This window comes from Protomyctophum bolini, assembly GCF_963924005.1.
Source record: "Protomyctophum bolini genome assembly, chromosome: 6".
NCBI lineage: Eukaryota > Metazoa > Chordata > Actinopteri > Myctophiformes > Myctophidae > Protomyctophum > Protomyctophum bolini.
The window spans coordinates 28,330,750-28,350,749 of NC_137867.1; the positions used below are offsets into that span (position 1 = coordinate 28,330,750).

Sequence of the window (20,000 nt, forward strand, 5' to 3'; positions counted from 1 at the left end):
GTTTTTCTTGCAGAAAAGACATGTTCACCCTGCCTGAGAATAAACCAGGAGAACAGAATCATCAGCCAGAGAAAGACAAGTCTAACCATAGCATGTTAGATGAGCTCAGTGATGTCATGAGCTTCAAAACACAAAGCTGCAAATATGACAATACTTAGAAAAATAACCTAAATATAATATGTAGCACTGACAAATGACAATTTACAACTATTATATTTGTAGTGCTTTTAAGTGCTATCATCTGGGATTTTGTGCCATGATACTTCTTTGAGTTGTTATGCTTTTAAATCCCTAATTAAACAACAAATAATCGTGTGTTTTTTTCTTCCAAAATGAACATATATTTTTATTTTACTCTAGGGTTAGGGTTAGCTAGGCCTAATAATTTCTATAGACTGATAGCTTTAGTTTTTCGCTAGTAAATACTGGTCATATCTTTCTGTCAGATATTAAATAATTACATCAATAAACAGATGAAACTTCTTGATATCTGGGTATTCCATAAATGCTTAGAGTGAGGTCCCAGATATTCTGAAGTTTAAACAGAGATAAAGAGTTTTATATATATCGCCTTCCATCATCACGTCAGCCATCAGTCCTCCAGGATCTTGCTTCGTTTCCTTGGCAACCAGGGTTGTTGTGCGCAATGTTTATAACACGTGTGGCACTATATCTTGAGGGGAAGAAATATGTTAAGCAGTCTAATACAGATTGGTGGCACTGGCATGGGAGTTCTGCATCACAGAGTTCAGAGTCAGACCCGACCCATGGCTGCTACAACGACAATTAAGCAAAATCTTGGCAAATAGTCAAAAACTAAAACAATAGCTCTCAGGCAGGAGACATACTAACTTATGTAGGCACACTGGCACAGGCACTTTAACCATATCGATTCGACACATACAAGTGAATATATCTTTATCAGATAGCTAAATGCATATTTATTGATATATCTTTCATAGACTAGACCGCTAGGCTAGGGGGTCTTCTACTTCTTAAATAAATAAATACAAAATGCAACACAATTTATGATATATAGTTGTGGCATCCATGCTTTGTCTCTCTCTCAGCTAAGGGGTCCTTGTCCTAAAAATCATGACCTCTGGTCTGCCCATCTCTCTAGATCTTCTGCAAATACAGAAAATACATTTTCAGTTTTCTGCAATTCGAAACGCCACTGTAAATTAAGTTTGAGTCCCCCCCACCCCTTTCTCCCCATACTTTACATTACTATACTTTTTTCCCATTAAGAGGCGTATGAATATACACAACTATATAGTCAAAACAGGAAATCATCATAGAGTAGTTAAAAAGGAAAAGAAACATATACAGTGAGGGGGGAAAGGGGTGGGTGGGGGATTCAGATTTTACGGGGGCCAGTTTCGAATTGCAGCCGTCCATATAGGTGCCCTTTGATAGCAGTTTTGAAGGAGTCAAGGGATTTGCATGTCTTATGACTGTTGGTAGCAATGGTAGGGCGTTCCACATTTTGGTGGCATAAGAGCGGAATGAATTTAGACCCTTGTTTGTGCGGAATCTGGGTTGCACATGGTTTGTTGAACTCCCTCTGGTGTTGTGGGTGTGGACTTCGTTGACATTAAGGAAGTATTTAGACAGGTACATGGGTTTCTTGGTGGTGTAGCGAATCTTGTGGGCCAGACCAATTAAGATGCTGTACTCTGTCGTCAACCCTATAAGCCATTCCAGCCTGTCAAAGTGGGCAGGGGTGAGGTGGGTTCGGGGGAGTGAGGCCAAGTATAGTAGCCTGACCAGTTTGTTTTGGGAACCTTGGAGCCTTAGAGGTGCTGTGGTACCAGGAGGTGCATGCATAGTCGAAGAAACCTTGTTCAAGGTGTTTTTGTTGACCAGTGAGGAGATCCTGTATAGGAATCTTGTTCTTTGGTTGACTTTTTGGATTACGTTGGTGGCCATTTTATCACCGGAAAGATTTGCCTCCAGGATGGAACCTACTGTAGGTAGGTAATTTCATCTTTTCGTGTGATAATATTGTCACCCACTCTAACCAAGAAGCCATCTGCCTTGCTGAGATTAGGCTACTATTTGATCCAAATAGAATGGATTCAGTTTTTCCCAGGTGTAAAGATAGTTTGTTATCAACTAGCCAGGTGCAGAATCTACCGAGTTCAGAGCTGAGGGCCTTTTCAACCTGCAGTTTGTTCCTGTCTGAGACCTGTTCTGCGAACAGGAACAAGTTGCAGTCACAAGCTGTCGTTTACATATTAGGAATAGGAACAGTATGCTTTTAAGCGTCGTACGAAGCCAACTCTTGTCGTGACTAATCATGACAACATGACACACAATATTTTGGACCAAACAAATAATTACAAAGAAGAAAAACAACAAAAAAACCTTTCGTTTTTTTCTACTTTCTAGTTCTTTGTTTGGCCCGAAAATGTGTGTTTCTTGTCATGATTTGTCACGACAAGAGTTGGCTTTGTCCGCGGCGTAAAAGGTCTTTAAATAAATACTTTCTGAAATGTCTATGAGGAAAATGCATTGAGATTCTTTTCCTGGGCCACTCGTTGTTCTGAAAGGGGGAGGGACTGCGACGCTCTATTGCAGGGGTCACCAAACTACGGCCCACGGGCCGTATACGGCCCGCCATGTCATTTTATGTGGCCCACCTGCCTCAAGCAAAAAAAAAGTGGAGACACTCAGGGGGGAGACACTCAGAGGGACACTGGGGAGGCACTCAGGGGGACACTGGGAGGCACTGGGAGACACTGGGGAGGCACTGGGGAGACACTGGGGAGGCACTCGGGGGGACACTGGGGAGGCACTCAGGGGGACACTGGGGAGGCACTCAGGGGGACACTGGGGAGGCACTGGGGAGACACTGTGGAGACACTCAGGGGGACACTGGGGAGGCACTCAGGGGGACACTGGGAGGCACTGGGAGACACTGGGGAGGCACTGGGGAGACACTGGGGAGGCACTCGGGGGGACACTGGGGAGGCACTCAGGGGGACACTGGGGAGGCACTCAGGGGGACACTGAGGAGGCACTGGGGAGACACTGTGGAGACACTCAGGGGGACACTGGGGAGGCACTCAGAGGGACACTGGGGAGGCACTGGGGAGACACTGTGGAGACACTCAGGGGGACACTGGGGAGGCACTCAGGGGGACACTGGGGAGGCACTCAGGGGGACACTGGGAGACACTGGGGAGGCACTGGGGAGACACTGGGGAGGCACTCGGGGGGACATTGGGGAGGCACTGGGGAGGCACTCAGGGGGACACTGGGGAGGCACTTTGCAGACACTGCAGGGCAGACACTGGGGTGGCACTGGGGAGGTACTGGACATTTTATATCACACACACACGATTTATTTCAAGCATGGCGCAGCGCCATGCCAACAACATTGTGCAGGAAACCCTGGCACTGCTGCATGTACAGTACATGCACTATGCAGCCCTGTAGTGCTGCATGTACAGTACGTGCACTGGTTATTAATATTTGGTTATGTGTGGCTTTCTGGAGAAAAAAAAAAAGTTTACGTTTAGGCACCCCTGCGATCGTCACACTTTTTCTGTTACAAACTGACCCCGGCCCCCATCAGAGAAGGGAAAAGTTATGTGGCCCTCACAGGAAAAAGTTTGGGGACCCCTGCTCTATTGGCTCGTGTGTGTACATGAAACACGTACATGACAGGGCTGTTTTCTGCCCCCTCAATATCGCAACTCTTCTATTAGATGGCTCTGCCCTGACCCATCTGAACAAATATTTTCTAGTTTACTGAAGAGTATCTGAGAATTTATAGTTTAACCCTTTAACAAAAACAAAACAGCACATTGAGCAGCACTAACATCATGTTCGCCTAATTAAAACTTGAACCTTTGACACGCTTGCTTTAATTAGATGTAATTAGATTAGATTTAATACGGATATTCTACCGGCATTACACATAGGCGCCGCTGGTGTAGTGGTATCATGCAAGATTCCCATTCTTGCGACCCGGGTTCGATTCCCGGGCGGCGCACTGATTTTTCGCATTATGGATTTAACGAGTATTTTTATAATCTAGTAATTATTATGCATTGCATCAACTTAAAATGTCGCACTACAAACGCATAAATACAGTTTTCACATGCACATTTCGAAGACAAATGCCCTCCACTAACACCAGCTGCCGCTAAATCTGTATATTTACTATTTTCCAGATGTGTACTATGGCTTTGGAGTCTGGACTAAGCACTTTATTCGTTTTTTTCTGGACTAAGACCATTTATACCCTTATCTCATTTGTATATAGCTATATAGATATGAAGCCATATGGTGTGATAACATTCCCGAACTACTGTGCAGTGCACTGGCACTGTGTGCAGATGTGGCGGCAGATATCCATCGCATAAGTGTCGCTTGCCAAAAAGAAAAGATCTACAAGCTAACAACACGTCACACCGCGACGCGTCGTTCCGCATGTAGATCTGTCCTTATTGGCAAGCGACGCCGCCGTTCACGCTGCTGACGCTGTCCTCCGCCATCTTCAACTTCCCATTGTTTGCATCAGATTGAGGCTGTCTGCTGGTGTGTGTGTGTGTGAGTGTGAGTGAGGATATATTTTGGGCCGACGTTTGATGTTAAATTGAAGCGACCCCCGTAACGCCTGTGGCCAGTTTTCGTTTAAAACGGGAACGTATATTTGTATGTTCACGGATTAAAACATTCTCAGGACGCGACCACTGGAAGCATGATGATGGACGACGATCAACCCAAAACCTTGTAAGTAAACGGCGGGCTCCGTCTACCACCTGGCATGGAAATGTTCCTTGTTATGTGCGGCACATTCCGAAAAAACGTTGGCAACGTTTCCAAATTCCATCAATAAATACTAAATGCGCTGTTGTTTTAACACACCGCCGCTCTAAACATGTTACCATTTCAGTTCGACGTGTTCTTCATGTACTAATGACAAGTTGCTTTATGAAACGAGCGTGTTGCCGTGTTCCTTGCGGTGTGTGTGTTCATGTAAATAGACCGGGCCCTAGTTAGCTCATAGCTGAATTTATGTTGAATTTGCTCGACAAAAACGACTCGGTTTTTAATTGAGAAACTGTATTCGGTCGGAATCGCGTCCATTTTGTCGACGGAAAGGGTTATCGCGACGAAGTGTGAACGAGTCAACATTGCAGTTGGTTCTGAAATGAAAGTGAAGCGCTGCTAACATGGCTAGCGTCAATAACGTGAATGCAATCGCTGCTAACTTCAATGACCGGGGCCTCCAAATGCTATTTTGATTATTAAAGGTCGTTGTGTATACGCTGTTTTCTTTTACCTCCCACACTAAAAGGAGTTATTTTAAACTTGTGTTGTATGTGTTACACGTTGATGGACAGTAGTAATTTTTGGAGCTAGCTTATTAGCACCGGGGGAGGCCCATGTGAATGCAATTTTTCCACCGGCGGGTACAGTCAGACTGGATGACAGACCGGCCACGTCAACGCACGAACAGACACACAAGACTTTGCTTTTCAAGGGGCTCAACATCACCCTTCAATTGTGTAGCCCGGGTGTTTTTTGTAATGATTTTTATTTAGGTGTCGGCCGTTATGGTGGATGTGGTTTAATTCTCGTCAAAGTCCGACGTTGTAGCTACTAGCTTGGTTAACTAGCCTTTGTTTGCATGCTACTTCCTGTTTGACAAAGAGTCCATCCTCGTTGCAGGTATGTGGGGAACCTTTCCAGGGATGTCACTGAGCCCCTTATCCTGCAGGTCTTCACACAGATCGGGCCGTGCAAGAGCTGTAAAATGATAGTTGACGTGAGTATTGGCCTCTAGTTTTGGACTAATATCATTTTAAGGGCCTGACAGAAACCACAGTCAATAGGCCTAGGCACTGATGGTGTTTTTTAACATGGTTAGCGTTAACATTTTGTCTATTTGTATTCATTTACTCAATGCAGTCATTTACCAAATGGAACAACTCCACAAACATAGCAGTATAGAGTTGGAATGTCATTTTCTCTCTAATTGTATGCCAGTTTAATGTTCAGTCAACTGCCTTTTACTAAAATGATTATGATGATGATTTTAAAATACATTTTACACCATACGTCATTATCATCACCATGACTGTGAGTCCAACCTGATATGTAGATTGGTAAAATACATATTGGTACATACATACTTTAGATCCTTAGGGTTGTTGTTTTCAGTTAACCATTGTTTCCTAATTATATTACATAAATTGACTAATACGTTTTGTATTGTCTGTATAGTTATAAATGTAAAGATATCATGTATTGCAATTTTCAATATCATTTATTAACAGACTGCCGGCAATGATCCCTACTGCTTTGTCGAGTTCTATGAGCACAGGCATGCTGCTGCCTCCCTGGCAGCCATGAACGGACGTAAAATAATGGGTAAGGTAAGCTATCGTATCTACAGGGTGAGTGGGGATGGGTGGGCTTGGGATGGGGAAGTTTAATGACACTCGTTTCTATAACAGTGGTTCTTAACTGGGACCCTAATTTGACCTTACCGAGGTCAAATTTAAGGCAAGGGTTAGACAACATCTCCTGGATTTTAAGTTGTTGGTCTGTGACATTGTCAAGATCTCTCACAAACCCATTTTGGGCCTAGATCCACCTGCTGGGAACCACTGCTCTAGGAAATTTGAACACTGTCAATTACTGAAGTTTAGATTATCACATGCACATTTTAGGCAATACTCTTAACAAGTGCAGCAATGAAATAAGCGTATACTCCTAGACAAACATTAAGACTTGGCAACAAACATAAGGTTTTTTTTTGTCGTTTCCTGCAGCCATATGCATGAACTACTGTTGAAAGCCATCCAAGCCATATCAAAGTTTCAGTTTTCCCAGTTGTGACTTGTGACCACCTTTAGACAATACCATTGTTGGAAATAAATTACCAGATGCCAACAGTTTTACTCATGTAAAACAGATGTATTTGAGATCACATCACATTTATCAACTTGTATAGGCCTGGAGGCATTAGTGCAGGGTTATATTGACGTTCACATTCGACAAAGACTGCACACTTTTTTTCTTTTCTTTTTTGCATTTTCAATTTCTCTGTAGCCGTTTGTCAGGCACTCCTCTGTGTGTGTGTGTGTGTGTGTGTGTGTGTGTGTGTGTGTGTGTGTGTGTGTGTGTGTGTCAGGCACTCCTGTGTGTGACTGGCTGGCAGTTCATTACCCTGGCGTCACCCCAGCTGCAGGCAGTTGTGTTATGCTGTGAATAATGTAAACATACCCCACCTGGCTTGTCCTCTCTCTCTCCCTCTCCCCAGGAAGTCAAAGTCAACTGGGCCACGACGCCAACCAGTCAGAAAAAAGACACAAGCAGTAAGTCAAAGAACTCCGCTGTCATGTGTCATTTGTAACACAGAGTTTGTTACACAGGTCACTCAGTCTGGAAAATGTGGGGCTCATTTCCACAACTTGATAAAGCAAAAAGTATGGGGAAAGTATACCGTATGCAACTATGCATCCACTCTGTGGATGCGTACAGGATTAGATGTTATCCTATAATTGTAGCTACCAGTCTTTTAATGGCAGCTGTGGCAGAGTTTGGGAATCTGAAGGTTCCTGGGCTGATCCCAGCTGTACTGCTTAGCGTTGAGGTGTCCTTGAGCAAGACACTTAACCTCAACTACCCACTGCTCCTAATAGTTGGGATGGGTAAATGTAGAGAATTAATTTCAGGTTTGTTCAAATGTACTTCTACTAAAGGAGTCGTAGACGCAATTGTTGTTCTTATATTAATGGAATGATGATCTTCAGCCATATGGCTTGATTTGGTAAGTCACAACTCCAGTCCTGGGAACCATATTAATGCTAGTTTTCTGTTACATTAGGGTAGGCCTGTATTAGTGTTGAATGAAACCCAACACTTGGTGGGTGTATTGATGAAGACCCAAGGGAGGACAGTGTTGAGTGTGAACTGTGAAGTCTATCAGATGAGCGGTTCTCGAACATAACACAGCATGTAGCGCTTTTCAATAATCTGCCCACTCCGAACGGGCACTGCACTATTACTGATTAATACCATATTTCTTTTAGAAGAAAAATATTCCATCCCTATTCAAAGTACATATTGCACTCAAGTACGTATTTAGCAGAAATTTTGCAACTTAGTTTATTGTTTGTCTTCTGCAATATTGTGACAGCCTGTGTAATAACATATCATGTTATTTCTAAACGGTGCATGTTCTACAGATCACTTCCATGTCTTTGTCGGAGATCTGAGCCCTGAAATCACCACAGAAGACGTCAAAGCTGCTTTCGGCCCGTTTGGGAGGATATCGTAAGTGCAGCACTAGTTTTACCCTCGCACTTTATTGGTTAAACAAAGTGCACACTCTTTTCGATACATAATTAAAAATAATTAACCGGTTTGATATAATTTCTGAATGACATTGTGTGTGTGTGTGTGTGTGTGTGTGTGTGTCTGTGTGTGTGTGTGTGTGTGTGTGTGTGTCTGCAGGGATGCACGTGTTGTAAAAGATATGGCTACAGGAAAATCCAAAGGATATGGCTTTGTGTCTTTCTTCAACAAGTGGGTAAGTGTGGGGTCATGGATTTGTATAAAACGTATTTGTGTAAAATGAGTCTTTTTTTTCAATATTTCTTTTTCATTGGAAGGTTTTACAATTGTCTGCTTATGATATTTTAACTGCATATTACATGGTAAATACAGCCTGAGCAAGTATCTGTAAATTTCCATTATATTCATTTTACTTCCCCTTAATTCTCATTAAATTCCAGATAATTCCCAATGGGAAATTTACACCTTGAATGTTCTGGAATTTTGCAACCCAAGGCACTACCATTGCCACTGTTTCTAACAGGTTCAGTACCGTATTTACTTGTGGTCTACCTGTTATCAACTAGTATCACTAGATCACTCTGGCCCGTCTACAGCAGTGCTGGGGGTAACGCGTTACAAGCAACACCCGCAACTGCCCTCTGCCCTGCTCCATGCAGTTGCTCAACATTACAAACATTTGTTAATAGTTGAAGAGTGCAAGACAACTTGCGACTTGCAAACCTCTATGGATGGAATTGTTCGAATATGTCTTGTCTGTTGCTAGTGAGAATGATCTGTCCAGTAGTCGATAGCGTTACACGTCACGTCACCATTTGGTATTGCCTCAACCCTGCTTAGCCCTGCTGGAACATTGAAAGAATGTGCACAAAAGAAAATTACCCCCCAAGTACCAGGAGTTAATTGGAAACGCAAAACATTGGATAGAGATGTGGAACAATTCAAGCCAAGTTATATAAAATAAAAATACTACATTTAATACTACATTTTGTACCTTTCACTTAATTAAATTAATGTATTTGTTAACGGTTTGTCATGGTTACGGTTTTTAAGCTACGAGAGAGAGAGACACACACCAGGTCACCAATATAGTTGCTTTACACACCAGGTCACCAATATATTTGCTTTACACACCAGGTCACCAATATAGTTGCTTTTCTTTCTCAATACAATTTGCCGGTGCATGAGGGTTAGAGTGAGAGGACATTTAGTTAGCTAGTCAATCGGGTGATTATGGTATTGCTTTTTGTCCGTACCTTATGCCATAAGGCATAATGTACCGTACCAGATGCCGTTAAAGATGCAATAAGTGATATATTTTGTTAGTTAAAATAAGTGTTTCATAGCTCTATATTATGATAGCCAATAGATGGCCACTATAAAGTGTTTGTTCAGGAACACGGGGTCATCTCTTTAGTAAATACTAGTAAACTTAATTGCATTTTTAGATTGGGATATCAGTTTTAATGTAAATGATAAACAATTGTAATGGGAAGTGATGAAACAAAGTGAGCAGACAAATTTGGAACTGGGCCACAAACATTTAAGTTGATAAATGGGTACTCTCTCCTGATTATCTGAAACTGGCAAACCACCTGAATTTTCTTCTTCTTTTTTTTACCCATTCTGGACGGGAACCCTTTTTTTGTTATACTTTAGCTATTGAAAAATAGCAGATCTACAGAATGCCGCGCTACGAGCTTGTCAGAATTTAGAAGACAGTTGTAGAATCGTTCTCAGGTCTAAATGGGTTATTAAAGAGACAGGGAGACCATTATTACTAAACATTCTATAGCATTGGTTATCAAAATATAGAGCTTTAAACAAAAACAACATTTTAAACCAAAATTATGTTGCTCTACCTTTTAATATACGTGGCACAGCCTGACCAATAATGCCTGTGTGTGGGGAAACTGAATTTTATTTAATGTTTTATTTCCCCGCCCTATGTTCCAGGATGCAGAGAACGCTATTCAGCAGATGGGCGGGCAGTGGTTGGGAGGCAGACAGATCCGAACCAACTGGGCCACAAGAAAGCCCCCTGCTCCAAAAACCAACTATGAAAGTATGTCGTCATTGATTGACATTTCATTTTACATAAAGGTGTCTTTGTAATAACATGCATCTGTGCCACTCCTACTTCCTACTTAAACCTGTGCCCAATGCTAAAATGCAATCTGTAATAGACTAATCCAAAGGATTTGAAAAATTCATACTCAAAGTTTTATTTTGTATTTGACATTACAGGTGCGTAGTTTAGAAAAAAATAAGAATATGCAACTGAAATTACTGAACTGAAGCAGTCGTTCCAATACCAGATGACATGAGTGCCTGTTAATTGAAAAAGGCTCAAATTAGCGTATACAGTATGTTTAACAAGGTACTCTTGTCTTGAATGCTTCTGAGGGATAGCGTATACAGTATGTTTAACAAGGTACTCTTGTCTTGAATGCTTCTGAGGGATAGCGTATACAGTATGTTTAACAAGGTACTCCATTTGGTTCCATTTGTACACTGAGTTACAGACCCATAAGGGTCCATTTGGTTCCTTATATCTCTAATTGAGCTAGGTACCCCCTGGAACACTCCCTCAAGTACCCCGGACCCCACTTTGGGAACCCATGCCCTAGGCAGCAGAGTAATGTGTCCATGTATCCCCTAGACAGCAGAGTAATGTGTCAATCTGTTCCCTAGGCATAGAATAATGTGTCCATGTGTCCCCTAGGCATAGAATAATGTGTCCGTTAGGCAGCAGAGTCATGTGTCTGTGTCCCCTAGGCAGCAGTCATGTGTACCCTAGGCAGAAGAGTAATTATTAAAAAAAGAAAAAAAGTTTATTATTAAGGTTATTGTAGCGGTCAATTTGTATTGGTGGTTGGGAGGGGGGCATGGGTCACGAGACATGGCCAAAGCATTTTCGGGGTCCCCAGCCAAAGACGTTGAGAAGCCCTGCCCTAGGCAGAAGATAGTGTGTTTAAAGGACCACTTTTCAACCTATTGTCATATAGCCTGGGCACCATTTCATTTCGGTATGAGCCGGATGATATGCTACGTCACGTTGTATGCAGCTTCCCAAACAGGATGTACCCAAAATAATCCCCCCTCCCCCGCGATCAAAATGTTAGTTCCCCCCATAGAGTATTGGTTCCCCCCCGACTTTACTCGCCAGTTGCCATTGTGCCGCACTCTCGCTACGCTATGTATTTTAAAATTCAACGAAACTAAAGTACGCCGCATCAGAAGCATATTAATTGGTAGGAACTAACATTTTGATCGCGGGGGAGGGGGGATTATTTTGGGTACATCCTGTTTGGGAAGCTACCTACAACGTGACGTAGGCATATCATCCGGTCCCGGACTTTTGGAACAGAGACCAGGCTTTCCTCCGAGGCGGTGGAAAGCCTGGTGATGCGAGGTTAATTGTCATATAATTGTCCTCACTAATGTTTATGAATGTTAATGCCACAATTCTTTTCAACTCGGTCTGTGTCTCATGGGATGGCTGTGGCCAGTTCAGAAACCTGTCCACCAGTGACATCGATGGGGAATCCAAGCTAATCGAAACTGCAGGCTTTCTATTCCTGAAAAGTTGCAATGCGATAATGGAAGCCATCATTCTCACGATAATACAAATCTAAATATTTAGCCCTTCCCTAAGTCCCTCCCCAACCCATCCTTGTCCAATAGGCACGTTAGCAGCGAAGAAAGCTTGACCTGCATAGCAACCGTTGCTAAACTATTTGAATTGGCATTGGACAATCGCTTTTTGGGGTGGGATTTAGTGAAGGGCTAATTGTGCTATTTTATCATAAACATTAGTGAGGACCAATTATATGAAGATAAGTTTAAAAGTGGTGAAGTGGTCCTTTAAGTGATGTTGGGTACTTTTTGCACATTGACCCATTTGTTGTATTGGTTGGTAGATTTATGTGAACATGTCCCGTGTCCATGGTTTCCTACCAGGCAACTCAAAGCACCTGTCATTTGATGAGGTGGTGAACCAGTCCAGTCCCAGCAACTGCACTGTCTACTGTGGTGGAGTCAGCACAGGACTTACAGGTCAGTACAATAGCACAAAATTATGAACCTGAGAGTAACGCCGACGAGCAATATAGTAAACAAAAGAAAATGAATACATTCAGCGACAAATATAATTTCATATCAGAATATTCATAATGAATGACTCTTCCTATTTTGCTTACACACACATACATGTCTGTAGTTGGCATATCTCAGGAACTGTCTGACTTAAAACAGCGAGCATATCTCAGAAGGCGGAGGAAGTGCGGTCAGTGCGTGCATGGCAGAAGAACTTAGGAGAGTCTGTGGGATATGCGGTTCCTGACTGATATGCACATATAACCATGGGCATATATGCCCATAAATTGCTTGCCCTAAGTAGGTTTTGGTGCTAATCTAGTAGTAGTGATAATCCAATCAGGCATTAATGGGCTTTAATGAGAAATTAAATCATAAACATTTCACACATATTGCAGAAATGCAAACCCTTTTTTGGCACTGGGAACTAGCTGCCAGTCGATTTAAAGTTGGGTTAACACTACAGTTAAACCGTTCATCTTCAGCTTGGCTGTGAATGACTGCAATCTCAAAATACTGATCATGTCTATTTCATGCCCGTCTTTAATCTACTAAGAAATATGGATAGATATATATAATGTTAGGGACCTGTTATGGCTGAGTTGAAAGACACTACGCAACAAAAAAAAGTAACATGGAAGCATTCAGTAATACTACAAAAAAAACATAATTTTACATTAAAGCAGCATTTAAGTTGTCTGGTCAATGAGGAAAGTAGAGACAATCAGCCACCGTGTGCCTTCCAAACGTTCATAGTCTTCTACATGGTTGGACTGCATAAGAAAGTCTGATTTCCTGTGTTTGACGAGTGCACACACTATTAGGCCCCAGTGCTCGCATTAACTATTTGGCTTTGTGAAAAGTCTGCTGTGCTCTTAGTTGAGATTTCAGTTCCTTTGCCTTAATTTCGCTCAATTCATGTCTCATGATTTCTGTTTTCTCAGAAAATGTCAATAAATTGGCTTTCTATGCAACTTGACAAAATAAGCTGTGGTTTAAAAGTAGTTGTAGCTCTTATTAAACCATTGGTACTGTAAGCAGACAGGGCCATTCTTGTGTCAATTTTAGCTGTGCACATCTCGCTGATATGATTCTTTCATTTTGTTGGGGTTCACATTTAAACAGCAAACCTGAGAGTGATTAGACAATGGACAGTCCAGATGGTTTTTGTCTGGGTTTTCAAATAGAGCGCCAAAGTCCTGACGTCACATGCTCATCCCCTGGTTCATGGAAGTTTCTATATCTATGGAGAATAACATGGGGTCATTTTTAAATCGTCTCATATAAGAATTGTGGTCCAACAATAAACAGCCTCTGCGATAATGTCGGAGGTGTCTCTGTATCGTTTGACAGTCAGTCCCTCATATTTGATAGTCTATTTCTAGCTAAATTGTAACTAATTCAGCAGCAGTAACATTAGCGTTTCTCTCAGTAGTTGAATCTTCATATCCATATGAGTGAAATATTTTTTAATCACAGTTCTTATATGAGGCGATCTAAAATCCTCCTATGGGGATTTCAATGCAAATAAAAAGTACATTAACCCGTGGACTTAACGCCCTCTACCGATATTGACGTCAGACTTCGGTGCGCTATGGCTCCGTGCGGGACTTAAAAGCCAAATGGCCATCCGAGTTACCTGGGCGCTCAGATATCCTTTCACCTAGGCTGTATTCAGAATTGGAGATGTCGTGACTTTTAATTCCACGATTTTTAAAATCAATTACATTCTGAATCTTTTTCTTCATGTCGTAATTATTTTTTTTCTTTTTCAATTTCATTATTTATAATTTATTTTTTAAATGTAGTACAAATTATAAAGTAACTTTAGGGCAAAACAGAATTTTATTTCCGAATCGCTACAATCGCAGAATCTCAATATAAATTTAACCGACACCCTGGCTATCGAGATCTTATCGAATTGGGAGGTAAGCGCAAGATTTATTTTACCCTGGTTCCATCAGACAGCACAGTTCATAGTTTTGTCAAATGCGAACGAAAACAAAAGCCTGGGTACAGAGACTAATAGTTTAGTGACCAGTAATGGCAAAAATAAGACCCTGCTTTTGAATTTGGCTTCACTTAATTTAGTTTTAAATAAGAATTTTCTGCAGATCTCAGGCTGCACACTGTCATTATAGCACATTTAACCTCTTGGAAAAATAGGTTTATCTGATGTTTTTCTGTCCTCTACATTTGTCCTCCAGAACAACTGATGAGACAGACATTCTCTCCGTTTGGACAAATCATGGAAATCCGTGTGTTCCCAGATAAAGGCTACTCCTTCGTGAGGTGAGAAAGAAGAGTCCTTGTACCCTTTTCAGTGCCTGTGGGGTAGTCATCCAGTCCAATTGTCCTATGATTAGTATAAACATACCATGTGATGTAGTATAGTCTGTCTTTATTTTCTATAACTTTCCCTCAGCTGATAATTGATGTGACTTTTGGTCTTTTAATAAATAAATGAGGGAAAAGATGCTTAGTATATCCTATATTAACCCTTTCTAGCATCCATAGGCCTCTCATCTAATCTGTGGTACATTAGTGGATTATTAGTGGCATTTATGCTCAGAATGGCATAAAATGCCATGTTTATAGCCTATTATTATAACATTAATCCGAGCCGCGCTGATCATGTTGCTGCTCTGGGGGCGATGATCCGTCCGTTCCATAAGCTTACACTACAGTACAGATCCTGACTAAATCACTTCCAGCTTGGGCGGAAGGGACCCTTCTCTGCTTAGTTCGCAGATTTCTCTGGCACTAGTGCCAGGATCTGGCCTAGAGGGCTGGGCAATAATGTGTTAAAATTGCCTTGTGGGGGAGCCCGCTGGCCTTGTGGTCCAGGCGCATGCCACATATAGGCTCTGGCCTGACAGTGCGTTGCATGTTCGAGTCCCGTTCATGGCGACCTTTGCTGCATGTCTCCCTCTTTTCTGTCAATCTTGCGCAGGGGCAGAGAGAAGGAAATAAGTTTGTAGATTTCACATTCATGTTGGTAATTGGCAAATAAGTTTTTCCAGTAACTGCATCATTGATATATTCTGTTTAATGGCTAGAATTGGAGTCACAGAATGCATTTCCATGCTGACTTTTGTAGATGTTACCATCAATTAGAGGGTAACAAATTATTGGAACTGTCCTCGAGAATGAAAATCCTGTCTTTGTCTACTCTCCTTCATGCCAGTTTAAATATGCATTATGATTGTCTAATCAAGACAAGCATTTTTGCCAGCAAAATGTAGCAGCTTTCTCCAAAACTAGCCATAGGGTTTAGTGTTCCAAAAGGAGTCAACAAATGAATTACCGGTACCATAAAATTACTGAAGCTCTTGCAACATTATCCAAGACATTTGAAGCCAAAACAATTTGTGCACATGTAACATTCAAAAACATTGACACTTGTTTTAAATGTCACACTTGAACCAGGCATTGCGGAGCTCTTACTTTTTGTTTGATGTCGATTAGATTGTGAACTTTGATTATGCAGTATAAGCTGAGTAATTCTGTGTAATTATTTTTGCGGGTAAACTCCTTTTGTATTGTGGACAAAGATATATATTTTTTTAATTGAGGGCTAAGAGATGATGACACAATTTGCATTTCTGGGCGAATTATTCCTTTTAATTGTTCCCTGTCTCCATCTAGGTTTAATTCCCACGAGTCAGCAGCCCATGCCATTGTGTCAGTCAATGGGACCTCGATAGAGGGCCATATAGTCAAGTGCTACTGGGGCAAGGAGACGCCAGATATGATGAACCCCATGCAGCAGATGCCCATACCCCAGGTAAGAATAAATAAGGGTGTATTATTTTGCGAGCATGGTGTAGTAGATAACCCATTTAATAATGTATATTAAAAGCCATGTATTCTGGTGGTTTGTTCCAATCCTGGAGGACTGCATACTTCTGTGACTAGCATTATACTCACAGTTACGGTACATAGAATGTTTGTACAGTACACTGAATCAAATGCAGTGGTATTAAAACAAGGTACACCTTGTTTTAATTCCACTGTTAATGAAGGCTACAGGCATAATGTCTGTAAATTTGAAACTGCACAATGTGGCTACTATCTCTACTACACCATGGGCTATATCTTGTGCCAACCCTTATCCCTAAACTAATTTGCTATCTTTTACTATTTTTAAAATAGTTCAAATAGCCGATCTACAAGCTCACAATGCTTCGTTGTAGATCGGCTAGTTTAACTATTTTTATATGTTTATCAAAATAGTAAAAATCACACCCGTGTGAACTGAGTGTTGCAACTCGCCCCCCCACCTCTCTCTCTCACACACACACACACACACACACACACACACACACACATATATAAAAGCAGGCAGCACTATCACTCTCGGTTTCTGGCGCCCACTACTGGTACTAATGGTCACACTATCACTCTCGGTTTCTGGCGCCCACTACTGGTACTAATAGTCATATACTGGTGCTCATTAACGTCACATACATAGGTGAACAACACATAGGTGTACACGGACATTGCTGGTTGTAGGAGTGGTTGCACCACTCAAAAAAGGCAAATACGTTTAGGGATAAGGGTGGCGCAAGATGGAGCCCCATGTCTCTACAGTCTACACCATGTGACGTCTCTACTTGACAACTACCACAACGTTACTTTAGCCAGCATGAGATTGCACAACCATAGCCTACTGAGGTGCTCCAACACAGATAAATGGAATTAAGGTCCCTGCACACAGAGCGCGATTTTCTGATTTTTAGCTGCGTTTCTCCATGGGTTTTCCGGTGCAACGACCTTTACTCGCCTAATGCCGCGGAGGTTCAATAATTATGTAACGTTACTCCAAAGTGTGTACATTGTTTAAGTGACAGTTGCATGGTTTTCATATCATCAATATAGTCTCTAATGTGGGTTAGTGACTGACTAGTGCTCTGAACGGCATCATAAAAACGTTCCATTTCAGTTTCAACAACTGTCATGACAGCTTGGTTACAACCGAAACAGACTTCCTCTGCAGTCTGCTCTGACTTCCTCTTCAAAAGAAGAGCCACTTGTAATGATTACTCAACACTAGTTTTATTTCTAAGTCTACTTGTAGGTCATAGATAGACATTTTGAGTGCCTGGCTATATGCACAGGAATGTTGTGTCGGGAGTCTCAAGACGTAAATTCCTGTCTCAGCTCTCGGTACGCAAAGGTGCCTCGCATGCCATTACCCTGCCGCGCAGCAAGAATTTTGACGACGCCTGAGCACTGGCACACCGGTCATGTGCACCCCTTTATACATGCTGTGTTAAACTTAGATATGTGTGAATTCATAGTCTGGCTTCATACCCTCTCCAGCAGAACAAGATGAGTTTCCCTGCAGCAGCTCAGCCATATGGTCAGTGGGGCCAGTGGTACGGCAACGGCCCTCAGATCGGCCAGTACGTCCCCAATGGCTGGCAGGTGCCCACCTACGGCGTGTATGGCCAAGCCTGGAACCAGCAAGGCTTCAAGTAAGTATCAACAACGGTGCGCACATGGCTTCCCACCCACCTCCACAACATCCTCATCCTCTCCAAGCATCAGTTGAGGTCTCATGTGTGGACTCTTCCAAGACCAAGGACAGGGGCATCAATTCTGGGCCACGTGAGGGAGACACGTAACCCTCCTCCTCTCCACAACTCCACCTTTACCGCCCTCACCATGTCCAGCTTTATGAAGATTGAGACTAAAGCACACCAACAATATGTAACATACACATTATCTTTTATTTTGTAATTGACTGTCGTTTAGGATGTTGTAGTAACCACCGCCAGCCACGCAATCAAACCCTTCTCTGGTAAAGCATGCTCCATCATGTGAAGGGATTTCAATCCAAAAAGCCGCTTACCGTTTTAAAATTTATTTTCTTCCTTTTTCCTTTTTTTTTTTTTTTTTTCAAAAAAAGTTAAACTGTTCATAAACAGATTTCCCCTCTTGAAAAATGCCAGTGATTGGCTGGTAAACCCCTTCAAATGGCAAATGTTTCTCTTAAATGAGTAACTCATTGAATAAAGTATTTTGTTTTAATTTGATATGTCATTGAGTAGCAAACCTTCATATATATGATTTATTGATTAACATTTGTGACCTTCTCTACCAAAATCACTTGGCTGAATTGTGAGCTTTGTATTTTTCTAGCTTACAAATGGCATTGCACATCCAAAGCGGGTCACAATGCTGTATTTCGTCCTTGTGGTAATTCGATGGTCTTGATGCTCGAGTCTTGTAGACGAGTCATGTTGTCAAAGGTTGACTGAAGGACAAAAGACTGCGAGTTTGCATTTCACATCGCCCAACTTTGTATGAGTCCTGACCTATTTACTGAAAGCCAACACTTAGTTTTACAGCAGTGAAATCTTAACAGAGCCCAAAGTCAACAGTTTGTCGTAAACTCTCACTTTTCTCTAAATGAGTTTGCAACATCTGACAGATTTGTGCTAGTGCAGGTCACATTTGTTTGGATGGCTGACCCAGGCTACTGAAATGTATGGAAGGATTCACGCCCTTTGTTTTTTGTTTGTTCAACAACCATATCATCGCTTTGAGACTTTTTTTTTTCTTTAATTTTCATTGAATTGTTTTTACATCGATAACTGAATAAATTCTGTGTGAATATTTGCTTGTAGGCCATTTGATTTTTTTTCTTTAATTTTGTTAATGTTGGACAACATATGTGCAATGACGTTTCGTGTCTCCAACAAACAAAATGCCATACCATGTCAACAACAATTCCTATTGAAATAGCTGCCGAAATGGATAAGCAAAATTACTGTTTATCTACCAGTAGTGTCCCGACATGTGCAACAGGGGACCAAATGTCTGCAGATCTTAATTTCCATCAAATGCCAATTGGTGTATTCCATTAATTTGTGAAATTGCCTGGTGTCGTGTCTGTTCAGAATTACTTCTTAGTACTTAGTCTTTCTCTCCATAGTATATGACACCACAAGTCTAATGGAATTGCAAAATTCATGGCTTTAGTTTTGGACATATAATCGGTAGATAAACCTGTATAAATTGTCAATTTTCATTTCTTGTGAGTTTTATTTTGTTGCATAAAGATGGTAAGAGTCACATTATTTTGGTTATATTTTTAGTTTAAATTATGGCCAAATCTAAAACCGTACTTGCAATTAATATCCCCTTGGAGCTTGAATTTTGGCAATTTTTGTGTTCATTAACGGTAAGGAGGGTGCTAGGGGTCCAAAGCTTGCTCTGCTCATTAGCCTTTATGCTCTTTGTCTGCTTGCTCTCACGCTCCCTGAAATTAAGCCCCTCCCTTGGACCTTCCAAAATGCCTCCACACTTTTTCTCAACTAGCCTGTTTCGCCAGCTTCATTTTTTCCCCAGCCTGCCTAAAAATCCTCAAACTCCCATAACTGCATTTACCTTCTTGTTCTCATTCAAGTCTGTTGAGATTCTACTTGGCCCTTAATGTTTGCCCTATCAAACTTACCCCTCATCCCCACCCACCCTTCCCTCCCTCAGCTCCCTATCGCCTCCTCACTTTTAACCTCCTGGCGTTTTGTCTCTCTCTTTCTCCTCTCTGTCTCTCTCTTTCCCTCGTTTTT

General features: G+C 41.7%; 2 protein-coding genes across 6 annotated transcripts in view; both read left to right on the forward strand.

The window, feature by feature from the left end:
* The window catches only part of LOC308316963 (prominin-2-like), a gene marked incomplete at both ends in the record, with an annotated part of 13,293 nt that extends 13,135 nt beyond the window's left edge, over positions 1 to 158 (forward strand). The window contains one exon of the mRNA XM_080765753.1: positions 14 to 158. Coding sequence (XP_080621879.1) covers positions 14 to 158 — 145 coding nt within the window. The remainder of the gene's footprint in view (positions 1 to 13) is intronic.
* Positions 159 to 4,503: 4,345 nt separating this feature from the next.
* Positions 4,504 to 20,000, forward strand: part of tia1 (TIA1 cytotoxic granule-associated RNA binding protein) — a 17,044-nt gene continuing 1,547 nt past the window's right edge. The window contains exons 1-11 of one of the 5 annotated variants that reach the window (XM_080765440.1): positions 4,504 to 4,746; positions 5,689 to 5,785; positions 6,297 to 6,395; positions 7,286 to 7,340; positions 8,214 to 8,301; positions 8,482 to 8,557; positions 10,279 to 10,387; positions 12,286 to 12,381; positions 14,628 to 14,712; positions 16,069 to 16,207; positions 17,749 to 17,900. In XM_080765440.1, coding sequence (XP_080621566.1) covers positions 4,715 to 4,746; positions 5,689 to 5,785; positions 6,297 to 6,395; positions 7,286 to 7,340; positions 8,214 to 8,301; positions 8,482 to 8,557; positions 10,279 to 10,387; positions 12,286 to 12,381; positions 14,628 to 14,712; positions 16,069 to 16,207; positions 17,749 to 17,900 — 1,028 coding nt within the window. In that variant the 5' untranslated portion in view covers positions 4,504 to 4,714. Of the gene's footprint in view, positions 4,747 to 5,688; positions 5,786 to 6,296; positions 6,396 to 7,285; positions 7,341 to 8,213; positions 8,302 to 8,481; positions 8,558 to 8,762; positions 8,912 to 10,278; positions 10,388 to 12,285; positions 12,382 to 14,627; positions 14,713 to 16,068; positions 16,208 to 17,745 lie in introns of those variants that run through there. The other 4 variants (XM_080765439.1, XM_080765437.1, XM_080765436.1 and 1 more) reach the window with 4 other exon arrangements.